This window comes from Branchiostoma belcheri, unplaced genomic scaffold (assembly GCF_001625305.1).
Source record: "Branchiostoma belcheri isolate BF01 breed outbred unplaced genomic scaffold, Haploidv18h27 scaffold25, whole genome shotgun sequence".
Lineage (NCBI taxonomy): Eukaryota > Metazoa > Chordata > Leptocardii > Amphioxiformes > Branchiostomatidae > Branchiostoma > Branchiostoma belcheri.
In genome coordinates, this window is record NW_017803854.1 from 275,003 (window position 1) to 289,426 (window position 14,424).

General features: G+C 41.5%; 1 protein-coding gene across 1 annotated transcript in view; it reads right to left on the minus strand.

Moving 5' to 3' along the window:
* Positions 1 to 5,729, minus strand: part of LOC109471349 — a 5,868-nt gene extending 139 nt beyond the window's left edge. The window contains exons 1-8 of the mRNA XM_019770639.1: positions 5,534 to 5,729; positions 3,557 to 3,937; positions 3,079 to 3,459; positions 1,920 to 2,235; positions 983 to 1,284; positions 525 to 641; positions 234 to 356; positions 7 to 32 (exon numbers count right to left, since the gene is read on the minus strand). Of these exons, the coding sequence (XP_019626198.1) occupies positions 7 to 32; positions 234 to 356; positions 525 to 641; positions 983 to 1,284; positions 1,920 to 2,235; positions 3,079 to 3,459; positions 3,557 to 3,937; positions 5,534 to 5,618 (1,731 nt within the window). The 5' untranslated portion in view covers positions 5,619 to 5,729. The remainder of the gene's footprint in view (positions 1 to 6; positions 33 to 233; positions 357 to 524; positions 642 to 982; positions 1,285 to 1,919; positions 2,236 to 3,078; positions 3,460 to 3,556; positions 3,938 to 5,533) is intronic.
* Positions 5,730 to 14,424: the final 8,695 nt, after the last annotated feature.

The window sequence follows — 14,424 nt, forward strand, 5'->3', positions numbered from 1 at the left end:
GTTGACGTCCCCGCCCTGGCAGTGGCCGCACACTGAAAAATAAAAGTCACCAATTGGCCAACATTGCTGATGATGGAGTTTTTTACCACTTGCTTCTTTTCATATAGGCGAAGACGTGAAGATCTCTCTTGAACTCCCACATTTGCAACTTTAAGTGAGAGTAAGATTGCCAAAGAGAAAGTCATTGGTAACTTCATGTGAAAAAGAATTGCAACATATGGAAAGCTCCTCGCCTTTACAATTATGACCGTCTTCCATCAACACAAAACCCTGTCGGCAGGAACAGTGGTAACTTCCCAGGAAGTTGGTGCAGATCTGGTCACACCCTCCACTGTCTGTTGCACATTCGTTAATATCTGCAAAAGCATGTCTAGTAGTTCATAAACAACATAAACATTGTAAGGTTCAAACAGGATTATTCGGGTAGGCGAATGCGTGAGTTGGAGTCAAGAATCTTTAAAAGGGGAGAACAAAGGTTCAGCTACACAACCACTTGCAATACAAATCATGATCCAACATCGCACCTTCACAGCCGTGGCCATCTGCCATCAACACGAAGCCCTGTCGGCAGGAACAGTTGTAACTTCCCAGGAGGTCGGAGCAGATCTGGTCACACCCTCCACTGTCTGTTGCACATTCGTCTGCAATGAATACATGAGAAGAATTTATGGTAGATATTTTTTTCTAGAAGAGAAAGAGCATCTTACATACCATCTCTCTACCTTGTAGACAAAACAACGCTATTTGAAGCTAGATCCCTGTTTCGTCACAAATCATGAACACGGCATGTTCAGTAGAAAAGTCACGAGAAAGTAAATATCAAAAGTCAAAAATAAGGTTGTGCACCAGTGAAAACTATATTGAATAAATTTACCAACCTGATGAAACTACTTTTTACTTTTTTTTAGTACAATAGTTGTACTAGCACTCAATTCTTTCTTTTTTTCAAAAATGTTGTAGATGTGTTGGACATTGGACCCACCTCTACACATATACCGTGCTGCTAGAATCTCGTCTCTTGTCAAGGCGTAGTCGTACAGCTGAAGACAGGCGATTCGACCCTTGAAAATCGGACTGTTACTGTCTGCCTTGGCCACCCGGACGTCGTATTGGGTTGCGACTGACGAGAATCCAACCTCTGCCTGTCCAACCCGTTCGCCGTTTTCCCAGATGGATCCCACTCCTGTGGTATTGTCGTAGGTTCCACCCACGAAGTTCCAGGCGTTCTGTTCTAGCACAGTGGCTTGGATGGTAGGTGCAGGTTGTCCATCTCTTCCATTCGGCCTACAACAGAAAGCCTCTTACTTACTTACTGAAAGTCTCTGACATCTTTCGCTTGTCAAACAAACGGAAGAGAACACGAAATCGTCATCACTGCAAATCACTCTTTCATGTAAGTAGGGTCTACAACATTTTTTGCAACAAATATGTTCAATGGCATTTGTAGCTACTACTTGTAGGTACAAGAATCAAAATAAAGGAATGAAGACCTTTATTGCACATTCATATCCACAGGGTCAGGTACAGGTCACAGTAAAGAATGGCTTATGATCTGTATCTGTATAGCTATTCGGTGTAACACACATACGTGATTATTATATCATTAGCACTATAGTCTATACAGGAAATGCGATTTCTTATCGATTCTCTGTGATGGTGAAAAGATACGAACTGGCATGTTTTCGGATCAAAGGTTCATTAGTAGCTCATTAGTAATTGGAATTTGTCTGTAGGGAAACGTTGATTTTATCATTGTTTAAATTAAGTTTGGCTCGCTCAGTAAAACCTTCCATTATGAAACATATCTGTTCTTACTATGTTAACCCAGTGGGTATATCTGTGCAATAAAGGTCTCCATTTTAATCGATTACCGGATTACCATTCTTCCAAGAAGGCGAATATTAAGTAAGTAAACTTACCACATTACAAGGTTATATGTAGCGTCCTGCCAAAAATCTACGGCTGTGGGATTCCCAGCGTAGCGGAAGATTGGCCCGGCCTGTCCAGTAGGATATATGTGGGCCAGGATGGTGTAGGAGTACTGCACATCTAACTGGCCATCGTTTGGAATGTGGACGTACGAATTTGAAGCTCCCGAAAACAGGAAAGCGCCGTCTGCGTTTCCGTACGGACCAGGGGCTAACTGGGTTCCTGTTGCTGTCCCGTCATTTCCGTTTCCTGTCGCGTCTGATGCTCCATACTTCGCGTCCAAGGGCCAAACAGCTACTGGGGGAACTGCAAAATATCAATAGCACACGGAGATTTCAGTTTGGTGGCATCTGGTAATATCCAAGCAGATCATACGGTGGCAAGGTAGTATTCATTGCCCAGAGGAGTGTCCATTAGCTAATGTCACAGTTATTTCTTTCTATATTTTAGTCAGCCGGCCATCGTCGGCTATGGTCGGCCACCTTCTCTCACCAATAAATACCCTTTTTAGGCCGATTTCTACGATTTATTCAGCCTGCAAAAGAAGTCTAGTGGAAGCTCTGGAAACTATTCATTATAATTAGTTACCGAAGGATTTTCGGACATTGAAATAGGGAGGAGCATTTCTTTTGAAAATCTGTGTTGTTGCCCCTCCCTGTTGTCCATTAACACCACTGTGAATCATACAGACGCTAAGGCTTTTACAAGCGGTTTATAGCTTGAATCTGGGACAAAGTCAGTCACCTGCACACATCTCTGTGGGAGTTCACACGCCTAACTGAAACAGATAATGCTGTCGACTGGTACTAAAAGATGTTAACAGAAATGAATAGAAAGAAATAACTGTGGTTCTGGTGGTTCAAAACCCCAAGCATCTTATCTTCTTGTCTGATATTTTACAGTACTGAGCTCAAGTCCCACAAGGGACATTCTGCTCAAGAAAAAAAGAGAGAGAGAGAGGTGCTCGCCCAGGTGCAGCCGGTGGTGGTTGTGCCGTGAATGACTAATAAACAAACTAGTGCTATACAACAATGTAGGTGATAAAAAAAAGATAAAAAAAGATAAAATTAAATAAAATGAAATGAAATGAAATGAAATAAAATAGAATAAAATAAAATAAAGTCAATTATAAGTAATCAGAAAGCATACCTGGTTGTAATTGACAGAGGAATGGCTTGGAGTCGTGACATGGACCATCATTCCACGTTCCGTCACTCCAAATTACGCCACAGTCTTGTCCATTATAATTGTCGGGTTGACCTGGTCTCCAGTTAGAATAGACGGCTGACTGCGGGGCTTGGCCGTCCACAAATACCCACTGACCCTCCTTTTGGGCTTCAGCAATCCCAATCCACCGTCCAGCAGTTCCCATACCGGCAAGAAAAGAGTTGGTCGCGCTGTCTTTCGGCATGGCTAACACCGCCCCGTCCGCGGCACACGTCTGTTGGGCTTCATCGTACGTCTTTAGCTCAGCAAAGTACTTGTAGCAGGTTCCCCTGACGTTAACGTAGGAGTCTGATATCCGACACGCTGTGGGGAGAACGAGAATTTCAGACACACCGAAATACGACAGAATCTAACATGACATCATGATAACAACCATAAAGTAAGTATGCAGAAAGCATACCTGGTGTTAGTTGGCAGAGGAATGGCCTGGAGTCTTGACATGGGACATCCCCCCACAGTCCGTCACTCCTAATTGCGCCACAGTCTTCTCCAGATCCATCATTGTCTGGTTGACCTGGAACCCAGTTGGAATAGTCAGCTGACTGCAGGTTTTTGCCGTCCGCAAATACCCACTGGCCCTCCATCTGGGCGTCCGAAATCCCAATCCACCGTACAGCAGTTCCCATACCGGCGAGGAAAGAGTTGGTCGCGCTGTCTTTCGGCATGGCTAACACCGCCCTGTCCGCGGCGCACGTCTGCTTGGCCTCGCTGTAGGTCTGCGACTCGGCAAAGAGCTTGAAACAATTTCCGCTAAAAGAAACGTAGCCTGCTTTCGGACAGCCTGTGGGGAGGACAGAAAATACCGACAGAGTCAATATACATGGGCCAGTGCAGGTTAGGTACAGGTAGGCATCAGATATTGTTACCTCCGGGGAAGGAGATATATCCTTCCGCGGAAGGATATTGTAAGAGTTCACAGTTTTCATGTTCGCAGTTGATTATCGCGGTTGGGCGAATATTTTGGGGAATCGGCATACGTTTTGCGATTAGGCTGCGCATGATTAACGTTCTTTTGTTTTTATTGTATATGTGTTTTCGTGCGTGAAAATGAAACCTTTTGGCGACCCCGGACACCCCTTTCAGCGTGAAAATGGTTTTGCAGGCTTGCCTTGGCTGTTGTTTAGGTATTTTGGGGTTGTTCCATTTTTTCTAGGCGTCTGACAGAGGGGTGTACACACGTCCGGGTTGAACGAACGTAAAATTATGTGGAAAAACCCTATAAATCCGCAAATACATATATATATATATTCTCCCCAAAGATTCGTTGAATTTATTTTCACTAAATGTGGCTATGCAATCGTGGAAAACAGCGTTTTAGCGCATATTTTTAGATAAAGAAAATGGTTTCCGTGCGCGCGTTTACGGGTATCTTCCCATATATGCAAATATACTTCATAAATATACGCAATATTTATGCAAATATAAAAAAATTGTATACGTGCGTACATTACTTACATTAAACCCACACAACTTGTAAACCCTTGTTTACCCTAGGTATCATCAGCCATTCATCCTACACATCTTGCCAACCGAGTTGTGTAACTTTTTAAAATTTTGTGTAGATGTTGATGTTACCAGTATTATACGGGGTTTGTTATGATGAATACTGGTGAGTACGTTATTCGTAATAAAATGACTGGACGGTATCAGGGCACAGAACATGTGCCAAAATTTATATCCAACACCTAACACAACCCGGAACGCTAAATCTAACACATCAAATTTAACACCGTCAACTACACATAACAAAAAACATATAAAAATACAATAAATAACCCGGAGGTATAAAATCTCCTTGTTGTTAGATTTTCCTTGTTTTTTATGCGCGGGCGGACATCATCCATATAATCAAATCAACATGGCCTAAAGTGATGGTTTGGAATTGACATATTTGATGTCGTCAACAGTTTACATTTTGCATGGCCTACCTGCCTATGTACTCAGGACAGGTTTAACTGTTTAACTGTTCTGCACAATAAGGGCTTTTTGACTAATTTGCATCATCTTGTCTTCACATGTCTAACTTTTGTTTCTTTTTGGACTTCCAAAAATTGTCTTCACTTATATGCAAAAAATCAATTGTTTGTGCTTAGAAACTTGCATTTCTCCTGACGAAAGCTAGTGGATGCTAGCTGAAACATCTGACCGTTTCCAAAATTATATCCAGTTGCTTCAGTAACTGCTTTTTGGCGTTAAGAAGCCGCGGCGTTGGAAGGGCGGTTGCCATTTGCCACCCGTCGTTCAGCCGGCGTAAAAATAGATGCCAGTACCAAATAAAGCCCGATAAAAACGCCTAAAACACGTCAAAAAGAAGTAGAATCCTAACAAACATCTGCTTGGAGTAGTCCAAGTGATCACGGAGTAACCAGTTCCTCACCTTGCTCGGCATTGACCAGCCAGACGCAGGTGATCGCGATGACGCAGCACAGCAGCCGGTGAATTTCCATGCTCGTCCCGCCCATTTCTCCCAGAGTATCTCGGTCAGGTCACGGTACCTAAAGTACAACCAACAGCACCGCTGGTCTAACTTAGCGGTTTTGGAATTCGTTGGTTTAAATCGTAAGTTCAAAATGCAAACAGGTGACCAAATGGTCAGGTTGAGTCGGGTTTTGAAGCCAAAAGTGGTGCTTCCAAAAGTCAAGCACCGCTTCTCAGCTCAACTGCGACTGAGAAGGCTGACGGGAGATGAACTATTTGACAGCAAGCCTGCCAGGGCTATACCATTACGACCATGGGTAGGAGTGAGCTTTTAAACGACATCACCTGTTATCGAAGTAACCTAATCAACAATGATTCATAATACAGAATAAATGGTATATATAAAAAGGCAGGGATACGTGTAAGTATAACCTCAACTGACGAACCAGGTTATTACACTAAAAACACGCCGAGCATCACATCCCCCCTCCCATAAAGTGAGTCAGTAGTGTGAACGGCCTCCTCACTGTTACCATGCGCTGATAAACATGCAGAAAAACAGACACACCTGCACACTGGCGTAATCCCTGGTCTTAGAGTTCTGTAAAGACATCTAAAATATTCATGTCCAATGCAGTCGGTTACAATGCTCGGGGATTACTTGTTATAGAGACCTGTGTTAATTTCCTTGTAATTGTGCTCAGCACGTGGAACTACCGTGCCGGTGTCACGCCACATACGTTTTATCTCTATCTTCGTGTCTAACTTACTATTCATCCATTCTCTCTCTCTTTCTCTCTCTCACACACACACACACACACACACACACACACACACACGCGCACACTCTCTCTCTCTCTCTCTCTCAAACACACACAACACACACACACACACACACACACACACTCTGTCGCTCTCTCTCTCTCAGTCTCTCTCCCTCTTTCCCCCTCTCTTTCTTTCCTTCTTTCTCTCTCTTTCTCTTCCAAAATAGAGTCGCTGACAGGGCATGTTGCATCGTGTTGAAGAAACATGCTTCGACAACAACAACAAAAGAAAAAACTCTGACGAAAATATCTTTAATAAGGGCTTAGAATTAAGTGATGAAAAAATAAATATTCATGGCAGCAGCCAGCCTGTCACAATGGCAATTTCTGCTGTTTGTGCAAGGCAGGAGATGACTCTCTATCATAATTTGAGTGTACGGATACGCACCCCATACATATCTTTCATAGATAGAGAACTTTATTGACACAACAATAACTAATTCTTGGTTGATAACTCTGGTACTTGAGGGCATGGCTACTTTTTATCTGGGCTGGTATTAGGTACTTAGTAGTTTGTACGTCCACCAGTTTATTAGTCGTTTTGTATATCATGCATAGTCGAGAAATTTTTCGTCTGTCTGTAGGTTTCTTTGTCAGCAGGCCTTACAAACGTGAGGGTGTAGATGTTGTTCTCTCATTTTGTTTATTAATTTTTATTTATTTTCCGTCATTTTTATACAGGGTGGCCCATTAAGTGATTGCACTTCTTTTCAATGGCGCCCTGTTTTACACAACAAAACACAACAGTCACATACACACAGTAAAACTGGGATACAATAAATTATAATGATGATGGCAATAATAATAAAGAAAAAACAGTAACTAACCAATAACATTAGAAAATAATGATAATAACAAAAAGTACAAATTGTCCAGTCCAGTCATTGTCCAGTCCAAGTTGTTGGTATGGTGAGGTCAGAGGTCAGGCCAATTTTTACATCTCATTTTAACCTGAAACTGTTTAGCTAGTATTTTATTTTCTTCTATGGAACTGTTAAACCACTCCAGTAACCTGTTACATTGTTTGCCCCATGCCCATATTCTGTTATAACTGGCCTTTTTTTATGTTAGTTAGTTAACACTTTTGTATGTATGATATATAATACAGAAAAGATATAAATGATTTATAATACAGAATAGATGGTATATATAAAAGACAGGCATACGTATAAGTATAACCTCAACTAACGAACCAGGTTATTACACTAAAAACACGCCGAGCATCACATCCCCCCCCTCCCATAAAGTGAGTCAGTAGTGTGAACGGCCTCCTCACTGTTACCATGCGCTGATAAACATGCAGAAAAACAGACACACCTGCACACTGGCGTAATCCCTGGTCTTAGAGTTCTGTAAAGACATCTAAAATATTCATGTCCAATGCAGTCGGTTACAATGCTCGGGGATTACTTGTTATAGAGACCTGTGTTAATTTCCTTGTAATTGTGCTCAGCACGTGGAACTACCGTGCCGGTGTCACGCCACATACGTTTTATCTCTATCTTCGTGTCTAACTTACTATTCATCCATTTTCTCTCTCTTTCCCTCTCTCTCTTACACACACTCACACACACGACACACGACACACACACACACACAAACACATACACACACATACACACACACACACACACACACACACACACACACACACTCTCTTTCTCTCTCAAACACACACACACACACACACACACACTCTGTCGCTCTCGCTCTCTCAGTCTCTCTCTCCCTCTCTCCCCCTCTCTTTCCTTCTTTCTCTCTCTTTCTTTTCCACAATAGAGTCGCTGACAGGGCATGTTGCATCGTGTTGAAGAAACATGCTTCAACAACAACAAAAATAAAACTGTGACGAAAATATCTTTAATAAGGGGCTTAGAATTAAGTGATGAAAAAATAAATATTCATGGCAGCAGCCAGCCTGTCACAATGGCAATTTCTGCTGTTTGTGCAAGGCAGGAGATGGCTCTCTATCATAATTTGATCATGGTGGCACCAATTATTGTACGGACACACGCACCACACACAGATCTTTCATGGATAGAGAACCTTATTGACACAACAATAACTAATTCTTGGTTGATAACTCTGGTACTTGAAGGCATGACTGCTTATTGCAAGCTTGTTCTTTTCTGGGCTGGTATTAGGTACTTAGTAGTTGGCACGTCCACCAGTATATGAGTAATTTTGTACATCATGCATAGTGGAGAAATTTTTCGCCTGTCTTCCAGTAACACACCCTGTAGGTTTCTTTCTTTGATAGCAGGCGGTACGGACGTGAGGGTGTAGATGTTGTTCTCTCATTTTATTTATTTATTTTTATTTATTTTCCGTCATTTGTATACAGGGTGGCCCATTAAGTGATTGCACTCCTTTTCAATGGCGCCCTGTTTTACACAACAAAACACAACAGTCACATACACACAGTAAAACTGGGATACAATAAATTATAATGATAATGGCAATAATAATAAAGAAAAAACAGTAAGTAACCAATAACATTAGAAAATAATGATAATAACAAAAAGTACAAATTGTCCAGTTCAGTCATTGTCCAGTCCAAATTGTTGGCATGGAGAGGTCAGAGGTCAGACCAATTTTTACATCTCATTTTAAAAGTGGACATGGACGGGCTGGTCTTTATATCATGTGGCAACCTCACGCGCGATCTGTTGGAAGGTATGTCGTCACGGTGCGGATGATTTGATCATATGATGACACAAATTAGTGTGCAGGCACTTAGCTGGATCCTTCCAACAATGGCTGAGCCCCCGCTTCACTGGTCTGACTGCACCGTCCTTCTGTTCAAAGGACATCGGAATTCGCAATAACAATAGCAGTAGAGAAACAACAATGCGGACGGTAGGACCCAATAGAGGTAATGGCATTTGAATATTTCATGAGGCAGTATGCTTCGTATGCGTCACTGTGGCGTTGCCTTGGCAACCATTGTGTCTCCACCAGACCCATCCATGCTTAAAAATTGTGTTACAAATTGGTCTCCATGGTAGAAACGAAGATCCACCTGTGTGTCCGTACACTAACTGGTGCCATCATGATCAAATTATGATACTATGCTTCAATACTATCAAATTATGCTTTGTACGAGCAACAGGCATTGCCATATTGCCATTGTGAAAGGCTGGCTTCTGTCATGGATGTTTCATTTTTCATCAGTTACTTTTAAACCCCGTATTAAAGGCATTTGATATATATGATTTATAATACAGAATAGATATAAATGATTTATAATACAGAATAGATGGTATATATAAAAGGCAGGTATACGTGTAAGTATAACCTCAACTAACGAACCAGGTTATTACACTAAAAACACGCCGAGCATCACATCCCCCCTCCCAGAAAGTGAGTCAGTAGTGTGAACGGCCTCCTCACTGTTACCATGCGCTGATAAACATGCAGAAAAACAGACACACCTGCACGCTGGCGAAATCCCTGGTCTTAGAGTTCTGTAAAGACATCTAAAATATTCATGTCCAATGCAGTCGGTTACAATGCTCGGGGATTACTTGTTATAGAGACCTGTGTTAATTTCCTTGTAATTGTGCTCAGCACGTGGAACTACCGTGCCAGTGTCACGCCACATATTTTCGTGTCTAACTTACTATTCATCCATTTTCTCTCTCTCTCTCTCTTACACACACTCACACACACAGACACACACACACACACACACTCTCTCTCTCTCAAACACACACACACACACACAGACACACACACTCTGTCGCTCTCTCTCTCAGTCTCTCTCTCCCTCTTTCCCCCTCTCTTTCCTTCTTTCTCTCTCTCTCTTCCACAATAGAGTCGCTGACAGGGCATGTTGCATCGTGTTGAAGAAACATGTTTGACAACAACAACAAAAGAAAAAAAAAAACCTCTGACGAACGTTTCTTTAGTAAGGGGCTTCAATGTAAGTGATGAAAAATTAATATTCATGGCAGCAGCCAGTCTTTCACAATGGCAAATTCTGCTGTTTGTGCAAGGCAGGAGATGGCTCTCTCATAATTTGATCATGGTGGCACCAATTATTGTACGGACACACGCACCCCACACAGATCTTTCATGGATAGAGAGAACCTTATTGACACAAAAATAACTAATTCTTGGTTGATAACTCTGGTACTTGAAGGCATGACTGCTTCTTGTTCTTTTCTGGGCTGGTATTAGGTACTTAGTAGTTGGCACGTCCACCGGTATATGAGTAATTTTGTACATCATGCATAGTCGAGAAATTTTTCGTCTGTCTTCCAGTAACACACCCTGTAGGTTTCTTTCTTTGATAGCAGGCGGTACGAACGTGAGAGTGCAGATGTTGTTCTCTCATTTTCTTCATTTATTTTTATTTATTTTCCGTCATTTTTATACAGGGTGGCCCATTAAGTGATTGCACTCCTTTTCACTTTTCAATGGCGCCCTGTTTTACACAACAAAACACAACAGTCACATACACACAGTAAAACTGGGATACAATAAATTATAATGATAATGGCAATAATAATAAAGAAAAAACAGTAACTAACCAATGACATTAGAAAATAATGATAATAACAAAAAGCACAAATTGTCCTGTCCAGTCATTGTCCAGTCCAAGTTGTTGGTATGGTGAGGTCAGAGGTCAGACCAATTTTTACATCTCATTTTAACCTGAAACTGTTTAGCTAGTATTTTATTTTCTTCTATGGAACGGTTAAACCACTCCAGTAACCTGTTACATTGTTTGCCCCATGCCCATATTTTGTTATAACTAGCCTATCATTTTTATGTTAGTTAGTTAACACTTGATTATAATTTGATATAATTTGTTTTAATTTGTTATGCACATGTATTACCATTATACATTGATACACAAACCCACCTTATTAAATACTGGCTCCGACTACACAACCTCCCTAACGATAGAATAGTTAAGAAAGCTTACGATATTGCTGTGGAACAAGAACACGACTGGGCCGTTCATGTGCAAGACATGTTATGTAAACACGGTTTCCAAAATGTTTGGCTAAACCCAGTAGTTAACGCCAAACATTTTGGAAACGTGTTCAAAGAACGGCTCAAAGACACGTTTGTTTCTGGCTGGAGGCAAAATATCAGAAATTACAGCAAACTGAAAACCTACTCCAAAGTCAAATCTGACTTCGTTTTTGAGAAATATCTTTCACTAATACAAAACAAATCTTTCGCCGCTAATATAACCAAAATACGAATTAGTTCACACTGTTTAGAAATAGAAAAGGGACGCCATAACAATGTACCAGCCACCCACAGATGTTGTCCTATTTGCAAAGATATTGTAGAAGATGAATTGCATTTTATGTTAACATGTCCAGCTTACAATGAAGAAAGACAAACACTTATGAACTTTATCGCCAACAGCACAAGTATTACATTACCTAAGACAGTCTCAGATACCTTTACTTTTCTTATGTCATGCCCCGATGCAATCTCACCATATATAGGCCAATATATTTCTAACGCCTTAGTTAAAAGAAACAATGTCATTTCCGAAACAGTCAACTGATTGCTTACACATAACAATGGAATCAACTATATATATATATATCCATTATACTAGTAATACTTAAGTATAGGACAGAGTAGTATTTAGTTGTAGATTTACAGAACCCCTGTATAATGTTTGCCATTCCTTTTCTATACTAGTACGATGTAACTTAAGTTCGATTCATATACAGCATGAATGTAGTACTCTTTTACGCATTAGTTTAGATTTTAGATTTGTACCTAGTACCGCTAATTGCCATACGATGTATCCGTACATTAGTTGTGCAATAAACTTTGACTTGACTTGACTTGTATTCTGCACACGGCTTTGTCCGTCTGTGCCACCGGTGCAAAGGTGAAGAATAAAGTTCAAAGTTAAAAGTGGACATGGACAGGCAGGTCTTTACATCATGTGGCAGCCTCACGCGCGATCTGTTGGATGATATCTCGTCACGGTGCCGATGATTTGATCATATGATGACACAAATTAGTGTGCAGGCACTTAGCTGGATCCTTCCAACAATGGCTGAGCCCCCGCTTCACTGGTCTATCTGCACCGGCCTTCTGTTCAAAGGACATCGGAATTCGCAATAACAATAGCAGTAGAGAACCAACAATGCGGACGGTAGGACCCAATAGAGTTAATGGCATTTGAATATTTCATGAGGCAGTATGCTTCGTATGCGTCACAGTGGCGTTGCCTTGGCAACCATTGTGTCTCCACCAGACCCATATGGATGCTTAAAAATTGTGTTACAAATTGGTCTCCATGGTAGAAACGAAGAAAGATCCACTTGTGTGTCCGTACACTAACTGGTGCCATCATGATCAAATTATGATACTATGCTTCAATACTATCAAATTATGCTTTGTACAAGCAACAGGCATTGCCATATTGCCATTGTGAAATGCTGGCTTCTGTCATGGATGCTTCATTTTTCATCAGTTACTTTTAAACTCCGTATTAAAGGCATTTGATATATAATATTTATAATAAGGAATAGATATAAATGATTTATAATACAGAATAGATGGTATATATAAAAGGCAGAGATACGTGTAAGTATAACCTCAACTAACGAACCAGGTTATTACACTAAAAAACACGCAGAGCATCACATCTCCCCTCCCATAAAGTGAGTCAGTAGTGTGAACGGCCTCCTCACTGTTACCATGCGCTGATAAACATGCAGAAAAACAGACACACCTGCACGCTGGCGAAATCCCTGGTCTTAGAGTAAAGACATCTAAACAACAATGGCGGAGCCCCCGCTTCACTGGTCTGACTGCACCGGCCTTCCCTTCAAAGGACATCGGAATTCGCAATAACAATAGCAATAGAGAACCAACAATACGGACGGTAGGACCCAATAGAGGTAATGGCATTTGAATATTTCATGAGGCAGTACGCTTCGTATGCGTCACAGTGGCGTTGCCTTGGCAACCATTGTGTCTCCACCAGACCCATATGGATGCTTAAAAATAGTGTACATTGGTCTCCATGGTAGAAACGAAGATCCACCTGTGTGTCCGTACACTAACTGGTGCCATCATGATCAAATTATGACACTATGCTTCAATACTATCAAATTATGCTTTGTACGAGCAACAGGCATTGCCATATTGCCATTGTGAAAGGCTGGCTTCTGTCGTGGATGTTTCACTTTTCATCAGTTACTTTTAAACCCCGTATTAAAGGCATTTCGTCGCAGTGTGTTTTTTAATGAAGCATCTTTCTCCAACACGCTGCAACACGCCCTGTCAGCGACTCTATTGTGAAAAAGAGAGAAGGGTAGGGAGAGAGAAAGAGAGAGAGGGGGGGAGGGAGAGAGAAAGAGAGAGAAAGACGGGGGGAAAGAGAAAGAGAGAGGATGAGGGAGAAAGAAAGAGTGAGGGAGAGAGAAAGAGAGAGGATGAGGGAGAGAGAAAGAGTGAGGGAGAGATAATGAGGGAGAGAGAGAGAGATAGAAGACTAAGAGAGAGACCTTATAAATTGGCTTTTCATTTCCGCATTGTTTAGTCAAAGGACCCTGCCTTGGTGCTGAAAACGTGGCTGCTGGATGGAATAGGAGCGCCACCTGGAGGAATGTGGTAGAAGTGCAACATACTCAGCTTCCCACCAATCGTTCAATGTGTTTCTGTCTAATTCCGCTAGATGGCGTGCGCAGGTTTACCTTCTTATCTATCATCTATGCAACTGACGCTACTCAAAGAGCTACAGGCTGTTTTTAAAGGCAAGTTAGCCGTCTCAGAGATGTTTTTTGCCGCAATTCAAACCGGGGTGAACTCTGTATTCCTTCCTGGGTATTCAGCAAGTTAGTTCAGGGCAGGGACTAGCGAAGGGCATCCCATTGGAATTCTATGCTAAAACCACTAGAAACAAGCACTGTAAACGCATTTACCTTTATTTCAAACCCCAAGTCTTCACCCCCACTGCAAAGCTGTTTGTATGTGTTTATGTGTGCGTGTATATGTTTAGCACGATAACTCAAGAAGCTTTGGATGGATTGTC